This window comes from Schistocerca nitens, chromosome 2, assembly GCF_023898315.1.
Source record: "Schistocerca nitens isolate TAMUIC-IGC-003100 chromosome 2, iqSchNite1.1, whole genome shotgun sequence".
NCBI classification, from domain to species: Eukaryota; Metazoa; Arthropoda; class Insecta; order Orthoptera; family Acrididae; genus Schistocerca; species Schistocerca nitens.
In genome coordinates, this window is record NC_064615.1 from 480,609,651 (window position 1) to 480,635,327 (window position 25,677).

General features: G+C 41.1%; 1 protein-coding gene across 1 annotated transcript in view; it reads right to left on the reverse strand.

The window, feature by feature from the left end:
- Positions 1 to 1,788: 1,788 nt before the first annotated feature.
- LOC126236409 (keratin, type I cytoskeletal 9) overlaps positions 1,789 to 25,677 on the reverse strand; it is a 102,135-nt gene continuing 78,246 nt past the window's right edge. The window contains exon 7 of the mRNA XM_049945706.1: positions 1,789 to 5,085. Within this exon, the coding sequence (XP_049801663.1) occupies positions 4,643 to 5,085 (443 nt within the window). The 3' untranslated portion in view covers positions 1,789 to 4,642. The remainder of the gene's footprint in view (positions 5,086 to 25,677) is intronic.

A 25,677-nucleotide genomic window follows, 5' to 3' on the forward strand; every position in this document is an offset into this window, starting at 1 on the left:
TTACTTCCTTTCTCATATTTTTTCGTACAACCAAAAGCTGCACAAGACTTCATCATTTTAACGAAAGTTTTGGACTGACAATACAACAGCAAAAAACTGGCGTTTACTCCTTAAGTAGAGACAGGAAAATATCGTTTTATTTTATGGCTAAATTCGATGTTATTATTTGCCAGTTTCGTTGTTATTTATTGCCGACTTCGGTGTTACTTTATTTTCCTTTTCCGTATTATTTTTTTTCAATTTTGATGTTTTTATCCAGTTTCTGTGTTACTTTTTTCCAGATTCAGTGTTACTTTTTTGACAGATTCAGTGTTCCTTTTTTATAGTTTCGATGTTACCATTTTTGCCAGATTCGCTCTTACTTTTTTGGTAGATTCAGTGTTTCTTTTGGCAAATTCGTTGCAGTTTTTTTGCCAAAGTCGGTACATATCTGTCAGTTTTGGTGTTTTTATAACAATTTTGGTTTTTTTTGCAGTTTCGTTTTGTGTATTGCCAAATTCGGCATTTTTTTGCCAATTTCGATGTCATTTTTTGCTAGTTTTGGTGGTTTTTTTGCCAGTTCGGTGCTGTTTCAACGCCATTTTAAGATTATACACGAATCTCAGTCTTGAGGGAAAAAGAAAGCACAATGCAATTTCAACATTCAGTAACCATCATCCTCAGATTTGCAATATCTTTTATATAGGTAAAAATCTCCGATTTCGCATCATTTCACTTAAAATGGCCAATTTCGCGATTTTTTACACATTACCGTTTTCGCGAAATTTTCCTGCCTCTATCCGTAAACAACCTGCAACATGTGTCCACCAGTGGGTTGGTTGCCGTGGTCTTTCAAAGGAACCGTACCGGCATTTGCCTGAAGCGATTTAGGGAAATCAAGGGAAACCTAAACCAGGATGCGAGTTTGAACCGTCGTCCTCCTGAATGCGGGTCCAGTGAGCTAATCACTGCCACCTCACTCGATGATCCACCAGTCAGCTGGTTAAGGTCTCAGCGTAATGAAGCCATGCGCTCTCTATCTTATCTGTGGTCTAAAATTTCAATTAATTCGTGAACACAGAGAACATCTTTGAGAGTTTCCGGGCGAATAACATATTCGTTGAGGATACGGCATTGACGCTAGATATTTAGCACTTGGTGGAGCGATTTTACTACAGCATAAATTTCAGCCGTTATCAAGATCAGCTGGAGACTAACGCTTGGTTTCAAGTTAAATTCATTAATTCCTTGAAGACGTGTCGTTATTTCAAACAATGGGTCAGATCTCAAACAGCCTGCTCTAATCCGCATGGAAAGTACAGAAATGTAATTATTTCTTCGCGTTACTGATGTACTATTGTCCGTTTCAAAGTTAATAATTTTTGTTGTAAGGTTGAAAACTGAGTAACTGTTCGCTGATATAATACACAGGATAGGGTAAGATTAGTATAAGCTGTATAAAACGTCATCCAATGGCCTGAAATGGGTAAGTAACAGAATTAAATATTCATTACTGTTTTTCTGCTAGGTGCAAAAGTACGTTTGTACAATACCATTCACTTAAAAATGATAGACATTTCGTTTTTTGAAACTCACTGACGTTTGGGTGCTTCACAGCTGAAGTTCAAACTACAAAAATTTACAAAATTATGGAATTCTAAATGGAAAATATATTAACTAGTGAGTTATAATCGCTGATTTCTGATGCAAATTAGAATTGTAGTGTCCCTAATGAAGAATAACTTTTCTTGTTGTCTATGCATTTCACAAACAGTTGACATATATTTACATATAATGCTTTTTATTAATTTCAAAATATTTTGTCACACAAATTTACAACAGGAGAAATTAAGTAAAGTAAAATATTAATTTTCATTTGTCATATTTCATCGAGAAAACAACTCGTACATTTGCAAATAAGAAATATTATCACCTTCAATGTCTTCTCGTTACACCTAAAAGTTTGTCCATTTAATTTTTCTCTCTAAAACAGCGCTTTATATTACATATTTCAACCATTAATTATTTTATTGATCCCTCTCAGGCAGCCTAAAATTATACACATGTGCAGTTCACCAACACTCATTGATGGATACTGTAAATTGTAAAGGCACGAGAATGCACTTTCTGCCCTATTAGCAGTTGATACAGCCTTCCAAGACCGTTTAAGTTATTTACTGTACAATTACATCTCAAGACATCTACTTCCATTAATTTTAGGCCCGGCAATCCAGAATTAAGAAAAAAGACTTTGGCACATGTAAATTTGGAATTCTATGGCTGAGTTCCATTGTTACTTAAATGCAAACAATAAGGAAGAGCGAACTTACTTCATGAATTACATACTTAATTGAGAAATGACTTATAATTAATGTTACACATGTACATCGAACACAAAACATTATTTGTGGCACTGCGCGTTAGAAAATTCGTTGTCTAGAAGATGAAGAATTCGATATTTCAGTTCCTTGAAGCACTAAAACTCAGCGGTTGGTGCTGTATAACTAAAACTAAGCTAATACTCTTTCAATTTTTATTTCGTCCATTCATAAAAAGGAGCAAACGTTACACATTCTTCATGGAGAATAGTTTCTGTAGTGACACAAGAGATTCAAACATAACTTCACATCAGCGCTGGACGTTAACACAGTAGCAAAGTCTTGCCTGCGTTTTTGTGTTCAATGAGAACATCACTGAGCAAAGCTGTTAAAACTGAACTGTTTGCCATATATTTCGGGAAGACTTTTCTTTTTTAAGGATTTTTGTAGCGGTAGTAGACTTTCCTAGAATTTTTGCTGTAAAAAGGATATAAAAATAGGTTATTTACTTTTGTTTTCATATAAAGGTGTTAACAAGGCATCATTAATGGTACTGGAGTCGTCATTAGTTTTTAAATTGGAACAAGCACGTATCAAGAAATTATAGTTTCTGTCTGTTCGCATTATGCTAACGAGGCATGCGTTTACAGCGATTGGGAACTGATAAGCCATATATAAATAACAATGGCCTCTGAAGGTGACTTACGTTGAGTAACACAGTGACAATCTGCAGTGTTAACATTGTCGTTTACATTTGAAATGTGATCTTTTCGGCTCGACTGGCAGTAAGAAAAGTTAAAACTCCTGCAAACAGGTTGGCGTCTCTCGAAGCGTTGGATAGGTCCTATAGCCTATATTTAGAAAATCCCGAATACAGCTATTGTGACAGTGCTTGTGAAGGCTGGAAGTAATTCTCCATTTGAAGAACAGGGAATGGAGCCTGCAGCTAAACTGAAAATCTCAAGGGTGAGTAGGGGAATGGCCTCTATTGCAATAGCAACTTCACTTTTTTGCTGCACCTTCAGACCTGTCCGCTTTTGTCTTTACCAGCGTTGTTATTTACTCGCCAGAATGAGTGGAGAAGAAGGTGCATGTTATATTACTGATGAACATAATACGGAAATATTGGTTAATTAGAATCAAGGTGACGTGCCATCTTTCCCATGAAGGCCGTTCATAATAAATTTCCTGCTGTCACAGAGATTCACCACAGTATCAGCAGTTAATGTTGTTAAAAGCGCTGGAGAACCTAAAGAAATAATTTCATGTGGCTCAACGGCCTGATGCAAATTTTTCAATTGGACGCCATTTCAGCGACTTGTGTGTTCACAGTAACCCTTCCGGGGAAAGAGGACCTACGGTGTAACGTCGAATGCGAGCCATGTGTCTTTCCTGGCGAATCCTCACATCATTGAAATGTAAAAGCTGGGCATACGCTGCACGACTAGATCACCAGGCCCGACGGGGAAAAATATAGAGATGGTGTAAGGAATCAGAATTATTACTAAAATCTTAACTGAGGGCGCTATCTGGATAGAAATCTTCTTGAAAAGCGGTGAAGAGAATGGAGCGATCGCAACACAGACTCCAGAAGGTCAAGTGTGCTTACAGCTGCGATAAAGCCATACTGCTTGGCTACAGTAACCGTTATCAAACCACCATAGAACAATTTACACCAGGCGTAGAAAACTACTAATGCTTGGCAAAATATTAAGATCCTCAAGGCTGTATTTAAAATGCTTGGATGTTCGTCTTATCGTTGTGTTGAAGAAGTATGTATGGTAACGTAATTAGACCTGCATGCAATAGCATGTTCGTTTCCCCTCAGACAACACGATATCAGGGCTAATCAAGTACTGTTTGTGATAGCGGCGTAAACTGATAGATTAAATCGGCACCATAGGGAAAGAAGACGTAAATTATAAGAAGGAATGGTACCTGGATTTCATCGATCTATCCAGCCTTCTGTCTCGTCGGCCTTTGCAGACTGATCTGCTTACTGTAACACACCGTGAGCAAAAATTTTAACGCCTGTGAAGGGCTCGCCTTTTGTGTAACCAGCGATACTGCACTTACTTTATGAGTTATCAAGCAATAAATTGTGATCATTTGCAGTTGCGGTATTGTTGGTTCGCTTGTTCCTAGTACCATTAATGTGCTTAAATTAGCCTTTGGCTCTCGATACAACTACATAGCTCTCAAAGCAGAATGTTCTGTACGCAGCGTTGGGCAGGCTCGTAGTTAGCTGTCGTGTGTTTGCCGGCGCTTCCCAGGCCGGTCGCTACCGTTCCCTACACGAAGACGATGTCCTCTATGGAGTGGCCAGCACTGATGTTGGCCCGGAGTCATCCGAGGAAGGGCGGCAGCGTGACGTAGGTCTGCTCCGTCTTGACGGAGACGCCGTCCTTGCGGCCGGCGGGCCCCCCGTTGCCGCCGCCGTTGCCGTTGGCGGGGGCGGCGGTGAGGATGTAGCCCGCGTCGGCGGCGCGCTTCTCGTGGGCCAGCAGCTCCTCCTGGTACTTCTGGGGGCTCATGTCCTCCACGTCGATGTAGTCGATGCCCTTGGCGCCGTCGATGGTCATGTGGTGGTGCGGCGCGGCCACCATGGTCTGGTACTCGCGCATCGGGCTGCCGCCGTCGGCGTACTCGTGGTGCTGCGGCTGTTGGTGGCGCAGCCCGCCGGGCGAGCCGCCGCCGTACTCGTGGTGCGCGCGCAGCGGCGACGTGCCGTCCCCGGCGCCCACGTAGTCGCCGTGCTGCCGCAGCCCGCCGCCCGGGGAGCCCGCGCCTGCCAACACCAAGAGGTCAACTGCGGTCGACACAAAGCTGAATAAGAATGCTCGTTCAACTTGTGTAACTCCTTCGTTCTCGTAGACGTAGGACACTGGACGATGATATAAAGTAAAGAAATCGAAACACCAGAGTCGCATCATCAAAGAAATTAATTTCAAACGACTAGTTTCGGCGCAACACTTACGCCACTTTCAGGTCCACCATAAACGGAAAGAGTACTTTGACCCATGTATCGTACAACCCATATAACGCTAGTTGTCGTGGACTGCTGTCGTACATCTGGAGTAAATGCTCAACAACGTTTTGTCAACCTGTGACCACATGGACATAATGTGCTTAATGGTTCAAATGGCTCTGAGCACTACGGGACTTAACTTCTAAGGTCATCTGTCCCCTACAACTTAGAACTACTTAAACCTAACTAACCTAAGGACATCACACACATCCATGCCCGAGGCAGGATTCGAACCTGCGACCGTAGCGGTCGCGCGGTTCCAGACTGTAGCGCCTAGAATCGCTCGGCCACCTCGGCCGGCCTATAATGTGCTTATTAGAATTATATATTAATACCTTCAGCTGCTGACGGGCGTTGATATATATCAACGGGGTCAGGTGAAAATGTGTGCCCCGACCGGGACTCGAACCCAGGATCTCCTGCTTACAATGCCAGACGCTCTATCCATCTGAGCCATCGAGGGCACAGAGGACAGTGCGACTGCAGGGACTATCCCGCGCACGCCTCCCTCGAGGCCCACATTCTCACCATATATGTCCACACACTACATTCGTAGTGTCCCCACCCAACATACTCATTACTCGTGGAAGACATTTTTACCAATTCCCGTAAGAGTTCGGGTAATACGTGTGCATCCGCACAGAAGAGGAGAAGGTCATGGTATTGCCAGAACTATATACTTATATGGATATGGCGTCTGTTCTTTCCGAAAAACGGGAATTGGTAAGAATGTCTTCCATGAGTAATGAGTATGTTGGATGGGGACACTACGAATGTAGTGTGTGGACATATATGGTGAGAATGTGGGTCTCGCGGGAGGCGTGCGGGGGATAGTCCCTGTAGTCGAAAGAACAGACACCATATCCATACACGTATACAATGTGCTTATGGGCCAAGGAAGGAAAGTACTCTTTTGGTTTGTGGTGGTTCTGAAGATGGCGTACCGAGCTAGTACCGTGCATGGACTCGGACAGTCTACGTCACAACTTGGGGAAATCTCGGACTCCGCTTGACCTTTAAATGTCTTGTGGTCTGACGACTTCCGTTGGTACTGTCCCCGTGACATGTCTTAGCATCGCCAGTGTAGTAATTGAAACACGGATTGCAATATCTTCTAGAGCAACTCATAAACAAATAAAAGATCGTCATTACGACTCAGTCAAATTCTCGAGCTCTCGCTCATTTTACAATCTGATGAAGCCTTTGGTACTATCTTCATAACTTGCTGCTGTACTGTGTGAAGTAGCAATTGTTGTCTGCCATGTTACTGTACTGTAGCTCTCTTTTTCGTACTATTTAATTTCCTTGCGGTAATTGTTACAGTTAGGATGTTTATAAAACTTGTCGATACACAAGATGATTTCAGTTTAGATTATCAACAAAATTTAAGCAGTCTTTATCTCCATGCGTGACTTCTGCTTTCTCTGAAGTATAAAGCTGAGTATGAGGTGCCTGCACTTCAGGAGACAGGCATGGCTTGTTCACGAACCCCCCCTCCCAGCACACGGCTCGTCACTCGTGGCGGTCTGTGTGGGGGCAGGGTTCGCTTCCTCCGCTCCGCGTAATCCCCAATCCCCTCTACCTAAAGGCCAACTTACAGTGAACACGTTGTAATTTAGTCTTGTGATGGCAATTACAGTCAGTTTAATATGATTTACACATTCATCAGTAATTTAATTTGTAAATAATTTCCTTCCTTGTTTCATCTGAACATTTTACATCTTGTTTTCAGTCTGGTAAGCTTTTTACTCATTATTCACAGGGATCGATTCCCATCTACAATCATCCACTTTCTATATAGTCACAGTATCTAATAGCCAAATAAATTATTATTCTGGGTTCACAATCAAGAAATATTTTTTGGAGGACAACATTTTACAAAAACACTTTTCAAAAACTCACCATAAATGTTTGTACTTCCATACGTACTGTATAAGAAGTATTGCAAATGTTTTCAGATAAAACACGAATTTTTACAGCGGTAATTTTTAATGCTATGTTCTAAGACAAAAGAAAGCACTCAACAGGAAGACATTATCCTAATGGTACAGAAATCCGTATATGTGATGTACATGCACAGACGATCAAATGATTACAATTTCAAAAAAATTGGATGATTTATTCAAGAGAAAGGGCTTCGTGTATTGAGCAAGTCAGTAACACGTTGGTCCACCTCTGGCCATTATGCAAGCCGTTATTTGGCTTGGCACTGATTGGTAGAGTTGTTGGATGTCAGCCTGAGAAATATCTTCCCAAATTGTGTCCAATTGGCGCGTTAGATCGTCAAAATCCCAAGATGCTTGGAGGGTCCTGCCCATAGTGCTCTAAGCGTTCTCAACTGGGGAGAGGTCTGGCGTCCTTGCTGGCCAAGGTAAGGTTTGACAAGCACGAAGAGACACAGTAGAAACTCTCGACTTTGACAGCGGTGGGATATAAACTTGATTGTCGCCCATGATATGGCCCAAGAACCAAGAGTGATGGTCTAGGGTGCATTTCATTTCATAGCAAGACTCCTTTGGTTGTCTTGTCAGCCGCTGCACCATTACAGCACAGCGGTACGTCGACATTCTACTCCCTGGTTTGTTTCCCTTCAAGTCAAGCGATCCTGGGCTTACATTTCAACAAGATAATGTCCACACGCACATGGCGAGAGTTTCTGCTGCTTCTCTTCGTGCCTGCCAAACGCTACCTTGGCCCTTGGCCAGCAAGGTCGCCAGATCTCTCCCCAATTGAGAACATTTGGAGCATTATGGACAGTGTCCTCCAACCATCTCGGGATTTTGACGATCTAACGTGCCAATTGGATAGACTTCGGGACGATATTCCTCAGGATGACATCCAACAACTCTGTCAATCAATGCCAAACCGAGAAACTGCTTGCATAAGGGCCAGAGTTAGACCAACACATTATTGACTTGCTCAATTTGTGAAGCTCTTTCTCTTGAATAAATCATCCAATTTTCCTTGAATTTTAGTAATTCGTTTGTCTTCACATGCACCCCACATCTATCGATTTCCGTCCCATTCTGATCATTCTTTTCTATATGTATGGTGTCTCTCCTAAGAGTCGTCAGGCGCATTTTATCTGGTGTTTCGGCAGATATTTGCAATGTGTAGTTGGAGTCAGCCAAAATAAAAACTGCTTGTCACGTCTTTCATGCGACGCACAGCGCCGACAGAGTGTATCGGTTTGTTTTTCATTACAAACTAAATTGTTTTTAAAGCCCATTCGATAGACTGGTGCCAAACTAGTCTAGTACGGTATTTGTTTCATCGATATATATTAACAGGGACAAAAAAAAACACGAAGAATAATCAGTGCTGCAGCAGCGATAGCACCGCTCTGGCACGCTTCCGCAATGCAGCAGCGCTGCTCAGTCGCTGCTGGTGAGCTGTTTATTCTTTGTGCACTGTCCCTGTTAATATATATCAATAAAACAAACCTGCCAATAGACTAACTTAGGACCACCCTATCGACTTGGCATGTAAGATTCTGCTTTAAAAATCACTTTTTTGTGACGGGGAATAAACGGACGCTTTCCGCCGGCACTAGGTGTCGAATGAAAGACGCCACATGCAGTATTTGTTTGAGCTGACTCCAGCTACTCATTGCAAAAACGAAATTTCAGATATCTGCCGAAACGTAAGAGAAAATGCGTCTGGCGACTCTTACGATGAACACCCGGTATGTACGCACACAGAGTGTCCCAAGAGAAATCGTCAGTGTTCAGGGATATGAGAGGAACGATTATTCGACGCAAAAACGTCTAGTAAACATGGGCCTTAAAATGCTTACCTTAGGAACTATGAGCATTTCTTCATCTTAGATACTGCGAAACAAATCTCTTCTACTATATGCTCTTTGTTTCCCATTATTTTAGGAGGAAATAGTATGGACCAAAACAAGAAAAAATTATGTAGTAAGCGTGGATTCTGAAGTGCGTACCTTAAGCTATGAGCTCTTGTTCATATTTGCTACTGTGAAACATACCTCTTATAGTGAACAATTGCACATAACTCTTAAGCTATACACATCATAGTCCAAGTTTACTAGCTAGTATTTCTTGTTTTGGTCCATACTACTTCCTCCCAAAATAATGGAAAGCAAAGAGCATGCAATAGGAGAGATTTGTTGCACAATATCTAAGATGAAGAAGTACTCACAGCTCTTAAGGTACGCATTTCAGAGCCCATATTTACTAGGTTTTTTTGCTTCGAATGATCGTTCCTGTCATATCCCTTAATATTGGCCATTGCTCCTGGAACGCCACATAGTATAGCGCCTTCGAAGATCTGAAAATATACGAGCCCTTTTCAATACGAAACATCTGAGTACATTTAACAGTCATTAGCAGCTGAATGCGTGTATAAAACTTGTATCTGTGCCGTGCCTCTGCCAGGCACTTAAATGTGATTTGCTGAGTATCCATGTAGATGTAGATGCCCCTAGTTCGATTCTAGCTATTAATATTTGTTCTAACTTTTATTTAAATTTTTTGTTTATTATAATGGAAACTTTAACCCTAGATTACTAAACCGTAGTAAAACTTACGATTACAGTAGAGTATAAAACATGACATTTTGTACTTAATTTTATATGCAATATATTTTATTAAAACTAAGATTTTTATTTGGAATTACTAATCACGTGATATATGTACTATATTTTATTAAAACTAAGATTTTTATTTTGAATTACTAATTACGTGATAATATGAATATACAGAATAAATTAAAATTTGGTACAAAAATGTGAAACGTCAAGCACAAATTAAAATACTTTTTTTTATTTCTAAATATCGAACCGTATTATTGATGTATATAACTGCTTTATTTCGTATATATGCCTCAAATATTAATTTATTTTCATGCCATGAATAACTAAGAATAAAAAGATGTTATTTTATTAAAAAGTATGATTTAATGTATGTTAATCGACATTTGTATTTCAGTGCTTAGAGCGGGTAAAGTTGGTGTTTCTGGACTCATGCTAGCAGCCGTGCCTGTTTGATCAGTGACGTGCAGTGAGGAGAGGTGCACGTTTGAGACGGTGGCTTTGTATCCCGTAGGGAGGAGGTGAGGTGTTTCTGAACGATATGGCAACTGGGATCTGTTAGTGATTTGTTTTCTAAATGGCAGTACAGAATTTTATAATCCTTTCAGCATAAGAATAAACCTGATGTAAACAAACACAAACGCGATGATTGGTCAGAAGCCGTAGCACACGTACACTGGTGTTTTTGCGCTCTTGGAAGTAGAAAAAAAATGGTTCAAATGGCTCTGAGCACTATGGGACTCAACTGCTGAGGTCATTAGTCCCCTAGAACTTAGAACTAGTTAAATCTTGGAAGTAGATCCTACTTATATATTACATATCATATTACTAAGTTACATTAAATGAAACTTCAAGATCTTCAAATGTATTACAGCCATCAACGTTTTTCTTAATCACGCTTTAGCTACGTAGTTTTTGTTTCAAAAATCGTGTACAGTAACAGCCTCTGCAGCGTTATGCTCTGATTGTTGCGCTGTTAAAGCGCAGTACGAAAATGGCTGAGGCTGCTTTCTGTTCCGTAGTGAAACACGCGCGTGGAACACGGTTAAAAAGTGCCGAGAAATAAGCTGTTCTTAATGTTTTTTATCAATTTACGAAGATAATCGGCTTTGAAGTTTTCCCAGTGTTGTATATACTGCAGTTGATAAACGATCTCAAACCGGAAGTAGTCGGTAGCGTAATGGAATGAGAACCAAATGCGGTTGATTGCTGTGGTTCAAAACTCCACCATGTAATTTTTTTTCTCGTACAGTTTGAAATACCTACATCTCGTAATTATAAAACTTCATCATCATATGATTCAAAACACCACCGTGTAATTTTTTTTCTCGTTCAGTTTGAAATACCTACATCTCGCAATTATAAAACTCATCATCATTTTTTTATGAATAATGCACGACTTCTTGTTTCTAATTAAATATTCGACGCGAAATTCCTGTCTCCATTTCCAATAAAAATTCTTAATTATCGATGTTTTATGAAAGACTGTTCATAAAAGTCGTTGAAATTAAGAAAACATAACAGTTTAATTTTTAAAGCAAATACGAAAAACCAAATCCCCTTTATTTGGACTATACCCATCGTTTATACCACAGAGGTAGATAGGTATCGTAGAAACATGAGAAACAATCATTTTCACAGCATCGAACACATCATACAACGCTGCATTTTTACATTTGCTACTGTACCATTACAATATGAACCCAACAGAACTGATCTGGAGCCAGGCTGCGGGATTAGGACCGAGAAGTAACAAGACTGTTAAGCTGCCAGATGTACTGGAGCTAACGCTCGCACCTTTTTCACACATCACTGCCGAACGCCGGCGGGTTACAGAATGGCTCGTCGTAGAAGAAGAGAAAATACTGCGTCTGGTTGGCTTCGTAGATTCTGTTGTTATAGGCTCGTTAACAACGTATCATGTGACACTTCCAGAACTGAAACGTATTTCTCTGTTTCGGGTAAGGAAGGAACTAAGAGATTACCAGACGACTGACTAAAAGTGGCTGACTATAAGTGGCTTCAATATTTAACTATACAGTGAAATCCTTCAATACTCTCTTACGTTACACACAGCTTATGCAGAAAAATTACGCTGTGGTTAAGTAAGGTATTTTAATCATTCTTGTTTTTAATTACAATAGTACGTTAGCTAAAAACGATAACGTGTTGCGGTTTTCGTCTAGTCGTCTAAGGAGCGAATTGTGAGAGATTTGCAGTGTATTATTCCATTCTGCTTAAAAATTAAATGACATTCGAAACTGTATTGCTCCTCTGTTCGTCCCCTTTTTACATGTGAACTGCACCTGGCCACGTCAGTGCAGCTGTACCAGCTGTAAGGTCAGTGCTGTCCAAGTTAATTGCGCCGGTAAAGCTGTTCCGTATTATCGCTAAGTCGATGTGCGAGTAAAACAGACCACAAAACGTACCCTTATTATCGTACTTGACAGTACGCGAGACAGTTTGGCCGCAGTTCCACGTGAAACGGAAATCCAATGAGGTTCCAGCAAACGCGAAAGAATACATAATGCAATGTTTACATCAGGTTTATTCTTATGGTGAACGGATTATAGTAAATGTTTTCCGGAAAACTACGGATAAACTATTAGTCTAGGTTCCGCTGTCCAAGAAGAAAATCATCATGCGCGAATACAAAACATCATCCATGGTTGTACAGAAAATAGACGTCAGTGAGAGTGGTTAGTAGTTCTTCGCATCTGCCCTGCCACGTTTCAGATTTACGTTAACAATCGGCGCCTTTTTGGGACGGCCCGTAGTTCCTGCGACGTACGATGGACTGTTGGTAGAAGAGAGAGACAAGCTATTCTGCTCTTTCGTTATAGAATCAGCCGGTTTCCCGTCAGGTGCGGCCGGTGGTTTTTGCTCGGATGAATGTGTTCAGCTGTTTTTCAGAGCGATAGAACTGTGACTCCATTCCAACTACACCCAGTCTTCTCGCAGGTTTCCTAGGTAGTTGTTACCCAATCAGAGACGTATACAGACGCATCCTCTCACAAAAAACATGAAATTGTTTGAAATGAATTCAAACTTTAGTTTTAAGCGCTTTTCCGCTGTGGAAAAAATTTGAGTTCATCATTATAATTGTGGTCTGTCTTTTAAATGGATATATCTCCTCGCTATGAAACATGGACTTTGCCCGCTGGGGCGGCTTGCTGTTCTCAACAATACCGATAGCCTTACTGTAGGTGCAGGTCATATCGGAAGGATATCGCTGGCCGCTGTGGCCGAGCGGCTCTAGGCGCTTCAGTCCGGAACCGCGCAGCTGCTACGGTCGCAGGTTCGAATCCTGCCTCGGGCATGAATGTGTGTGATGTCCTTAGGTTAGTTAGGTTTAAGTAGTTCCAAGTCTAGGGGACTGATGACCACAGATGTTAAGTCCCATAGTGCTCAGAGTCATTTGAAGCATTTTTTTCGGAAGGATACTTGTAAAGAGGTCAGTTCAATATTTCGTTCCTGAGGAGGGACAGGAGCATTTTCAACAATTCTAGGGGCAACAGTCTGGAAAATAATTGACTAGTCTGGCCTTGCAACATCAGACAACATCAGACAACATGGCCTTGCCATATTACTACTGCGAACGGCTGAAAGCAAGAGGAAACTACAACCATTACGTTTCCCGAGCACATGGAGCTCTATTGTAAGGTGGTGGTGGTGGTGGTGGTTAGTGTTTAACGTCCCGTCGACAACGAGGTCATTAGAGACGGAGCGCAAGCTCGGGTTAGGGAATGATTGGGAAGGAAATCGGCCGTGCCCTTTCAAATGAACCATCCCGGCATTTTCCTGAAACGATTTAGGGAAATCACGGAAAACCTAAATCAGGATGGTCGGAGACGGGATTGAACCGTCGTCCTCCCGAATGCGAGTCCAGTGTGCTAACCACTGCGCCACCTCGCTCGGTTCTTTTGTAAGGTATTAATGATGTTGGCGTCCTATTAGATAAACTATTCAGGAGTCCCCAATTCGGATCTCCGGGAGAGGACTACACGGGAGGGTATTGTCATATGAAAAAAACTAACGTGGCATTCTAGTCGTTTGCGTGTAAAATGTTAAATCCCCTAATCGCTTAGGCAGGATAGATAACTTCTCAAGTAAAATTGACGACTGAAAGTTAGATATAACGGAAATTAGCGAAGTGAGGTGGCAAGAAGAACATGAACATCAGGCTAGTTCAAGTTTATCAACACAAAACAAAGAAGAGGTAATGCATGAATAAGAAAATAAGAATTCGGGAACGGTATTACGAATAGCTTAATGAATGCATTACCTTATCCAAGACAGACATGAAGCCAGCATCCACCACAGTAGTACAATTTTATATCGCATCCCCCTCCGAAGACAATGAAAAGATTGAACGAATGTATGATGAGACAAAGAAATTACTCAGATTTTAAGGGAGACGAAAATTTGATACTGAAAGGGACTGGAGCTCGACTGTAGCAAAAGGACGAGAACAAAACTAGGTGAATATAAACTGGTACAATAGAATGGAACGGGAAGCTCCCGGTAGTGCGTATTTTAATACTTGGTTTAGGAGTCATGAAAGAAGGCTGTATACGTGAAAGAGACCTGGTGATTTCAGAGGGTTAGACTAGGGTTACTCAAGGATTTAAAAAACAAATTTTAAACTATAAAGTATTTCCTGTGGTACATGTGAACTCTGCCTATAATTTATTGGTTATGAACTGCAGATTAAAACTGAAGAAATTACAGAAAGAAAGGAAAATAAGGTGGGGGCTTGAATAAAAAAAAAAAAAACAGCTGGTGCATTAGATGGAAATAGTTATCCAGAAAACTATGCTTAAACAGTGAATGGATAATTTTGATAATGAAATAGTGAAGGCAGCAGAGGATCAAACTGGCCAAAAGACAAGGCCCAGTACAAATCCTTGGATAAGACACGCGATAGTGAATAAAATCGACAAGAGGAGAAAATCTAAAAATCCAGTAAATGGAGCATCCAAATGTGAATATAGAGGTCTAAAAAAATGAGTGACAGAAGTGCAGAATGGCAAAGCAAGAATGGCTAGAGGAAAAATGCAAAGCTGTGGAAGCGTGGGAAAGATAGACGTCACCTACAGGAAAATAAAAGAAACGTTTAAAGAAAGAGAAGCAGATGCTTGAATATCAAGAGTTCAGGTGTCAAACCCGTACTAATTAAAGAAGTTAAAGCTGGAATGTGTAAGAAATTTTCAGAATAGCTATGCAAACGAAAGGAACTTAATCAATATTATGGAAAGCGGACAGGAGGTATATGAAGATGAGATGAGAGATGTGATACAATGAGACGAATTTGACAGAGCAGTGGAAGACCTTAGTCGAAAGAAGGATCAGGAGTAGACGGCGTTCTCTTAAAATTATTGAGATCCTTGGAAGCACCAACCATGACAAAACTATTCCACCTGGTAAGCAAGAAATATGAGACATGAAATACTCTCAGACTTCAAGAAAAATGTAATAATTTCAATTCCAAAGAAGACAGGCGTTGGCGGGTGTGACTATTACTGAACCATCAACTTAATAAGTCATGTTTGCAAAATATTGATACGAATTACTTAAGGAAGAATGGAAAACTGTAGGACATGCAGAAACACGCGAGGTAATGCTGGCCTTGTGACGTGTCTTAGAGCATACAATGAAGAAAGGTGAACCTCCATTCATAGCATTTGTATACTTAGAGAAATTTTTTGACAATGTTCAATGGACCACTCTCTTTGAAACTCGGTAGGTAGCTGGTCCTTTACTTGAGCACAAGCATATAAACCACGAACGAGAAGTTGCTCCTCTGTGTCCATACATCCCTTCTAGACTTCGCTCTTACGCCAACTCCACAAACAGTAATCTAATGGAGTAAGATCGGGTGTAACATAAGCATTCTTAGAAAATTTCGTCAGTGACCTCTCACATGCGAAAACACTGATTGTGAGACGAAACTGGCGACTCAGTTACATTACTCTATAGGCATATATTCTTAGCAATCACATAGGTCGTTGTACACAACTGCTACTTTCTTAGCCTAATAAAACTGTGATTCCTTCGTAGTCGTATTACTTCTGATGTATGAGACAAGTGAGACACACAACTGACTGATTTCGAAAGTCCACTGAAGACTACCTCTCGATGTTTTACTGGTAACATCTTCGCAGGAAAAATATCGCTTGTTGCTTCATCTGGTAGGAGGCTGATTAAGTAGCCTATTACATACGCAAGGATCTGAGCTGTAACTGACATACTTCCAGTTCTAGGCTTTCTTCTGGACGGCAGCGACGACGTACGTTAAGCGCTTAAAAACTTGCTCTCTCGAGTCACAGCGCGTCTCTAGTTTTTGCACATTACCCTTGAGAAGGCAGCAACCATAAATGGCTCGCCGCTGTGCAAGTAACTATCTTGTAGGAGCTGAATTCACATATCTTCACGTAATCTCTCAATGCTATTGCCGAGTAAATCGTTTCAATATATCCACATTTTGCGTTGTCCTCAGCAATTTAACCTAGCACAGGTATTGCCAGTGAAAATCGGTGCAGCATGTAATCTATTCATCTTGATATGCTCAATCAAATGGACTTCATGGTATGCAATTATCCCCACTTCAGTGCTAAGTAAAGTGATCATGGACACGTAGGAAAAATGTATTGCTTTACCTATAAGTTTAATGTGGTTCTGCAACTCAGGGAATAGTATGGCATATTTCACTGATACATTACTTTGTACTCGTACATTGACTGCTCGGTCTCGGAGCAGAAACCTTCCATATTGTGTAGTACATAAGGTGCACATCCTTGGTTGTGAAGTTGTCAGGGAGTGCTATAGTGGGTATCCTTGATGTGAGAATCGAGGAGCGAAGTTCATCGAAACCAACAAACGGGGAGTACCTAAAAACTTATGTTTGATCTAATCATGACATTCTCAAGTCGGTGTAAATTCCTCATTTTGTCAGAGAAACAGTTACTGTAATTAGTATGTAAACACATAATTTGATCCTCGTTATATTTCATTTATTCTCATTATATTTTCAGGGATATTAAATAATTTTATGTGTAGGATGACTGACAAAATTACATCGTATTTTTGGCGCTTTGCTATTTCTCTATGGGTGTTCTGTAAGTAAAGCATTTTGAAACGCAGGAAGTCGATTATAGTAAATTGGGACCAATTTTTCCGTGCAGTAACGTATTAGCTTTACTACAAATAGAGCTGTAGTAGTCCTTGTAGTAATGTGAATGTCACATAAAATCACTTTTCTCCTTTCACAGATACTTATTTTCAAGGTGAGCTTTGAGGTGAGAAATTGGCAGATACGCGAGATAGCCAGATCCGGCGAAAGCAGGGGCACAACGCAATCTTGCACTTGGGTCACGGCCACAGCTGGTAAGATGCGTGGGAGCCTTGCTGCTAGGCTACAGCATGTCTCTCTTTAGCACTCACCCCTTTTTTCTTCAACAAATTCCCTTCGGCTACGGTTACCTGTAACAATATCAACTGCCTTCAGGAATTCAATCGATTCACATTCCAAAGGACTGACCTAAAAGCTTCCTGGAAATGAATAAAATTTTTTTTTTTTTTTTTTTTTTAAGCATGGTAAGTAGGCATTTTCTATGGTCTTCAGTCCTAAGGCTGATTTGATGTAGCTTTTCACGCTGGTACATACTGCACAAGTATCTTCATATCTGTGAAGCTATTGTAACCTAATCCACTTGAACGGTCTTACTGTAGTGAAGCCATGTTCTAACTCTAGCAATTTCATCTGCCACTCACCTTCCCCTACTCTCCCGCCATCCCCTCCGACACTTCTCTCCACAACCAATTTAACACTTCCTTGACGTCTCAGGATGTGTTTTATCAACATATCTCTTCTTTTAGTCCAGTTGTACCATAAGTTTCTTTTCTGTGCATTTCGACTCAGTACTTCATTATATGACTGATCAATCCATCTCATTTTTAGCATTCTTCTAAAATCCAAACTAACACGTTTGAAAAATTTTACATTCTCTTCTTGTCTGTACTGTTTAATGTGTACGTTTCACTTTCGCACAAGGTTCTACTCCATTCAAATACTTTCATAGAAGACTTCCTATCACTTAAATTTCTATGCGATGTTAAAATATCTCTCTTTTTCATAAACAGTTGTAGCTAACTGCTCTAAATTCTCTGAGTCAACGTTGCTGATTTCCTACAAATACTTCGGGCCTATTAACATTCTAAAATGCGTATTACTTGAAATACCTGTGTCAGCGGATGACACCTGCTATCAAAAATGACAAGTCTGTGTGAAATTGTAAAAACCACGACTCATACACATTAATGCCAAACCGAACTTGAATACTCATTCTGCAACTGTGAGAACTACTGACGTCGAAAAGACCCGAGAATACCTAAAGCAACAGCTGTTTTAGTTGTAGCTATCTCATCCAGTAAACAACAACACTAGCAGGTGACATATGAACAGTTACGAATGATAACAAAAATAGCCACATGTGACTTCAACAACTCAGAGAACGAGCAATCCCTTACTGTATTTCAGATAAGCACTAGTTCATTCAATAAAAATGGTTCAAATGGCTCTAAGGACTATGGGACTTACCTGAAGTTATCAGTCCCCTATACATAGAACTACTTAAACCTGACTAACCTAAGGATATCACACACATCCATGCCCGAGGAAGGATTCGAATCTGCGACCGTAGCAGGAGCGCGGTCCCGGACTGAAGCGCCTAGAACCGCTCGGCCACAGTGGCCGGCAGTTCATTCAATACATCGTGCTTACCAGCAATTGAGGTTACGTATTAAAATCGTCAGTGATATAATGCAAAATAAAGGTAGAAACTTCAAACGATGATTCTCCATAAGAATACTCGATGAAATTGACCATGTGAATAAAGTAGCACGACGAGAAGCCGTAAATTCAGTAGAAACAGAGATCTATCAAATTTATGATGAAACTAGTTTCATAAAACACTATTGTCACAGGTTGATATACGGTGGAGGAGGAGAATGTTAATAAGATAGGGTAAAACAATGGGAGGTATGTCTTCGAATGATATAAAACGATTATCCAGCTTATAGCCTAGTGCATGCCATTCTATCTGACGCAACTTAGGTTGTTTATGTGACTATCTCACTAGTTGTTTACACAAACTGCTTCTCATTTGGCTGCACGAAGCTCAATGGACGCAGTTTCAGGCCTTACACAACATCTCTATTCACTGTAGAATAGTTTAGAGGGCATCCGAAAAAGAACATGATGTAATAATTCAGAGAAGGTAATATCAGAAGAGTTTCTTCAGCAGTGTCACACGTTTAAGAACGTAATATGTTTGAGGACATTTAAGTCATGCAATAAAGACCAGAGGAGGAACTGTCATATCCGAAATGTCAACCTAATATCCGTGACCCACAATGATAAAGAAGTGAGTTACAGACAACTATTTATCGATGTTTACGGACATATAATGCAGAAGGTACGATTAAGCTATGACAGTATTTGAAAATATCAAATGGCAAATCTTTCAGTTTCTTAAACGGGAAATCTATGGACGTGGAATATGGACAGTGAACATCCAAAAGTTCAAAAATTGGGTTGCCACACTAGCAATGGAAAGATGCATGTTTGGTATAACAACAAGGGAGAGAAAAACAAGCAAATGGTTGAGCGTGAAACACCCTACAACAATAATCGGAAGGGTCCAGGGTGCCTATTCTGTATCTTTCCGCCACTGTGCCGATCGTTTCGGTACTCAAGAGCACCGAACGGTCTAGTACTCGAATTAGAGCCCCAGCATTATTCAGTATGCATTTCGGAAGCGACACCGTTCGGGTCTAGAGAACCGAAGCGCTGTTGTCGGTTTGCGTCACGCAAGCCAATCAAAAGCAAGCTGCCGCAGATCCGCCTATGCGCACTGCAGCGCACATGGAGCCACGAACACGATGCAGCTAGCAGACGACACAGGCGCGCTATTCGTCCAAGTACCGAAAATTGCGTTCACGTTGTCATAACGCATGACGCCGCATTCGATCGAGCTGACGTGCCCACTATCATCGCTCTTGCCTCCTCCTTAACACTATCAGGCGCTGTATATCCATTTCCATGATTCTCAGCTGAAATGCATAAAATTTTTTACAGTTTCTCTGACTGCATGTTTCCATGCATGCATAATAACGATAGCGTATTTGACTGTATTCTGCAGATTGTCGTAAATGCTGCATCATGTCATCTTATTGTTATTCACTCTTACATCGTGTTTTGGATTTTACGTTTCGGAAAATGAGTTAGTAATAGTGTGTAGTACCACAGTGTACTAATACATCTATAAAAACACCCGAAAAATTGATTCTGAGAGTTTCAAAGAATAAGAAGATAAACAGAATGTGGTTATAACTCGCTCCTAGAGATCCAGATGATTAAGTAGTCTACTTCGCTATATGATACGTCAGCGATTTGGGTCTTCAAAACAAAATTTAAAAAACGCGTTTTCGAGAGCTCCTGCAGTTCGTCGAAGTTTATAACATGCATCTCATGAATGAAAATGTTTCGTATATGGTGCTACAGTGTAAAAATATTATGGCGGAGATCTTTCATCTCTGTCTACTGTTGTTGAGGATTCAATCGCAGATAAATACTTCTGACAAGCAAGATTATGAAGACGACTGCTGCTAGTTACGTTCCTAGTAATTCAGTTCAAGTTGTGGTTATAGATTCCTGTCTAATTGCGTACTTGGAAATCACTACATATTCGGAAGAAATGGTGAATTATTTCTGACAAGAAAAAAATCATCTTCATAATCTTGCTTGTCACAAGTATTTATCTGCGATCGAATCCTCAGCCACAGTAGACAGAGATGAAAGATCTCTGCCGTAATATTTTTAGAATGTAGCACCATATACGAAACATTTTCATTCATGAGATGCATGTTATAAACTTCGACGAACTACAGGAGCTCTCGAAAATGCGTTTTTTCTTTCAATTTTGTTTTTAAGATCCAAATCGTTGACGTATCATATAGCGAAGTGGGCTACTTAATCATTTGGATCTCTAGGAGCGAGTTATAACCACATTCTGATTATCTTCTTATTCTTTGAAACTCTCAGAATCAATTTTTCGGGTGTTTTTATAGATGTATTAGTACAATGTGGTACTACACAGTATTACTAACTCATTTTCCGAAACGTAAAATCCAGAACACGATGTCAGTGTGAATGAGAATAAGATGACATGATGCGGCATTTACGACAATCTGCAGAATACAGTCAAATACGCTATCGTTATTATGCATGCATGGAAACATGCAGTCAGAGAAACTGTAAAAATTTTTATGCATTTCAGCTGAGAATCACGGAAATGGATATACTGCGCCTGATACTGTTAAGGAGGAGGCAAGGGCGAGGGAGGCAGGCACGTCAGCTCGATGGAATGCAGCGTCATGCGTTATGGCAACGTAAACACAATTTTCGGTACTTGGAAGAATAGCGCGCCTGTGTCGTCTGCTAGCCGCTTTGTGTTCGTGGCGCTGTACGCGCTGCAGTGCGCATATGCGGATCTGCGGCCGCTTGCTTTTGATTGGCTTGCACGACACAAACCGACAACAGCGCTTCAGATCTCTAGACCCGAACGGTATCGCTACCGAAATGCATACTGAATAATGCAGGGACTCTTAATTCGAGTACTAGACCGTTCGGTGCTCTTGAGTACCGAAACGATCGGCACAGTGGCGGAAAGATACAGAGTAGGCACCCAGGACCCTTCCGACTATTGTTGTAGGGTGTTTCACGCCGTACACGCCAGCAAAAATCTGTCCAATGGGAGTCCACCTGTTGCCTTTAGTGAGCGTCAACTTGCGGTACTGGCGTGCAAATTCCAGCCTTCCTCGCCGATGAACAGCAGTCAGCACGGGTACATCAACCAGGCGCCTGCTGCGGAGGCCCACACGCAGCAACGTTCGCTGAACGGTCGTTGAGACGCTGTTGGTAGCCCCTTGGTTGATCAGGGCGGTCAGCTGCTCAACAGTTGCACGTATGTTCGCCAGTACACATCTCCGCAGTCGTCGTTCTCCCCTATCGTCTCTGGCCCATGGGGCACCGCAGTTGACTTGACGCCTGTTTTGGATAGTGGCATTTTGCCATGCACGGTATACTTTAACCACGGCGGCACGCGAACAGTTAACGCACTTAGGAGTTTTGGAAACGCTTTCACTCTTGACCTGAAAGCCAGTGATCATGCCCTTAGGGACGTCAGGTAAATCGCTCCGTTTCCGCATTACGATAGCGACTGCAGTGTTTTCTGCGTTCCCCGACACGCTTTATATAACCTCTACTGCTAGTGCTCCCATCTGCCTTCTGTGAGTGGTTATTGCCCGTCGATGTCGAACAAAGGCGATGGTCACAAAAATGTGAATGGGCCTTGAGAATGACGGTATAAAGAAACAAGCACGGCAAACTTGGATGCGAAAAACTGATGATAGTAGTTTATAAGGCTTAGACTGCTGACAAATATGGACCACGCACGCCCCAATTTCTGCCGCGTTAATATTTCAAAGCAGCATCACAGTCACTTGATGGAGGGCAATAAGCCAAGATTCTGTCATTTCGCATTACGCAAAGTGGAGCCGATATTTACTATTTTTCTTATTTATAACTGAAATCAAGCGTTGTTTTTAACAACTGAACGACTTGTTGTATCAATTTACACATGTAGTAATACAGTTTACTTAATTTTTCCGAAATTCCCAATATTTATGCGATGGTTTTAGTTTCGCCGCCTTGAATGGGTAGAAAACAGTTTGAAACACTGTACTGAAAAATGTTTCTTTTTACAAGCGACAGAATTATTACTGTACAGTTAATTTCTGTATTTGTTGCACTGCCAGTCATTTAAAATAGCTTATCGCTTCCACAGGAGTAGAAGACAAAACGTCAGTTTGACATGGAGGATTTAGTTTTCTGGTGATTCCTGAATAATTCGTGTGAACTGTTTTATAATACTTTTACAAGAAATGACGTTTGTTTCTATTCATAACGTCCGGTTTTTACCCAAAATAAGCGTTTATGTTTTACGAATTTTGCTTAATCTAGTACAGATACCGAAACAATATAAACGTAACAAGTATATTATATTAGAAAAAAAAAATGGTTCAAATGGCTCTGAGCACTATGGGACTTAACATCTATGGTCATCAGTCCCCTAGAACTTAGAACTACTTAAACCTAACTAACCTAAGGACATCACACAACACCCAGCCATCACGAGGCAGAGAAAATCCCTGACCCCGCCGGGAATCGAACCCGGGAACCCGGGCGTGGGAAGCGAGAACGCTACCTCACGACCACGAGATGCGGGCTATATTAGAAAAGTTGACTATATAGAAAACTCTTGTAATGAGTCTGACATTAATATTGTATCGTCTCAAATCTTTGCCGTTCATGGAGTTTTAGATATGACAGCTAACGTATTATTTCTAGATAGATATGTAATGACGCTATCATCCAGTTTGTAATGTGATGTATGAATAAATGCTCTGAAATAGAAGACTGTTCGCATGTACAGTCGTGGACAAAACGAGCGGTACCCCTCGCCTTTTCGTTATACTGATCCGCACAGCTTTAAAGTCTGCTACACAGCATAACAGGCATGGCGACGAAGTGCTACCAACATACTATGCACAGGCTTGAAATTGAAAAACTACCCGAATTTTCTCAGACTATTTTCAATCATGTGTAAGATTATATTAATGCTGTAACTCATATTAATGCTGATTAGTGTGTTAAACACAGCACGTAAATATAAGATATAAATGAAAGAAGAAAAGCTAATTAGTATGAACTGTACCAATAAAAATGAATTTCAGCTTATCGAGATAACATAACTGTTTTAGTAAGACAAAGTACCCAGATCGTTACGAATTAGCAAAATATTATGTGCATTCGGCCGCGAAACGGTCTGTGTCAACGTTCAGACCAGTCATACTGGATTACCGTTGCTGGCCTACCACGAAAGTGTGCAAATTTAGCAATGCGTGAAGATTCATAACGAAAGTCAGTTAAAAATCATTCAGTGCCACACTTAAGTCAATTCAGTTATTGACAGAAGCGGAAAAAGTAGGCAGTAACAAGTATAAAATTCTACAAGGGTTTCATATGGACGTCCACAGGCCGCCGGTACAGAATAAAGGTAGCAATAAAACGTATTGGGGCGCGAGAATTTCTTAAAATTGATTTACTGATAGTCTATCTGCCTCCATTGAGATTAGAACCGTAAACAAACCAGACCTCTCTTGCAGTAGCAAACACCTTTCACTACACCAGCAGACAACCCAGGCAAACAGCCCTCTATTATTGCCCCAGACATGAATAAGCCGGCAATTTCGCAATGAAAATGGCAAAATGATCTGCAGTTCCTGTTGCATAGAGCTTTTCGGACTCAAAAACATGAATTTTCTACCTTTATGTCACCGCTTACGTGACAATCATTCGGGGTGTTTATCGAAATAACAAAATACTGTCATTAGCTAGTAAATTTAGTAGGATAATTCTGCACCACCCCAGAAAATAAATGGCGACCTAGCTGCCAAACGTATTCTACAATGTTTCGAATTCTCCATTAGACTCGCCACAGCCAGAAAACGTTCATTAGCCGAAGTGTTTCTTAAGCTGGCTAGCAATGGGGTTAGGTTAGGTTAGTGTTGTTTAACGTCCCGTCGACAACGAGGTCATTAGAGGCGGAGCGCAAGCTCGGGTTAGGGATGGATGGGGAAGGAAATCGGCCGTGCCCTTTCAAAGTAACCATCCCGGCATTTGCCTGAAACGATTTAGGGAAATCACGGAAAACCTAAATCAGGATGGCTAGAGACGGGATTGAACCGTCGTCCTCCCGAATGCGAGTCCAGTGTGCTAACCACTGCGCCACCTCGCTCGGTCAGCTAGCAATGGGAATACTCGCACTTATAATACGCGGTGGCATTAATACTGGGATCTGAATTACCACATGTATAGACAATTTTATTTGCATTCCTGTAAACGTGATTTGGATAGAAAGCGTAGCTACCATTAATATGCTGATGTCTCGACTGCAACTAGAACATTTCGAGTAATGAGTAGGGGGAATTATTTATGCGACCCTCATCTTCAGTAACTGTCGCAGCTATTTTTGTTGTTAGGATTTCGTCATCCAAATCGGTAAAAATGAAACCCTACTAGTCTCACTTTCTTGACTGTCTATCTGTCTACCCAACCCTTAAAACCCGTTTACCTCGAGTACGGGTAGACATAATAAGCGGAAATATATCGCACTTCCTACAGTATACGATCCCTTGGTGATGTAAAAAAGTGAGCTTCTATGTCAACGCAATCTAAACATACGGCCGTTTATGTAAAGCAAATTTACGCGGAAGGTCAAAAAATGGCTCCAAGAACTATGCGACCAAACTGCTTAGGTCATCAGTCTCCTAGACCTAGAACTACTTAAACCTACCAAACCTAAGGACAACCCACACATCCATGGCCGAGGTAGGATTCCAACCATGCGACTGAAGGAGCCGCATGTTGGTGACTGAAGCGCCTAGAACCACTCGGTCACCGCACCCGGCGAAACCCTTTTCCCCTCACGTACAATGATAATACATACTGTCTAGTGAGGATAAACTGTATTCGCAAGCAACTCAGATCGTTTGATCACGGAACTTTTACTAAGCTACATTCAAATTTTGTTCGAAGTCGTCTGCAATATCCACTTATAAACAATCTAGGAACGTCGTATGCTATATCCACTTCTGAAGACGCTGGCAGATAC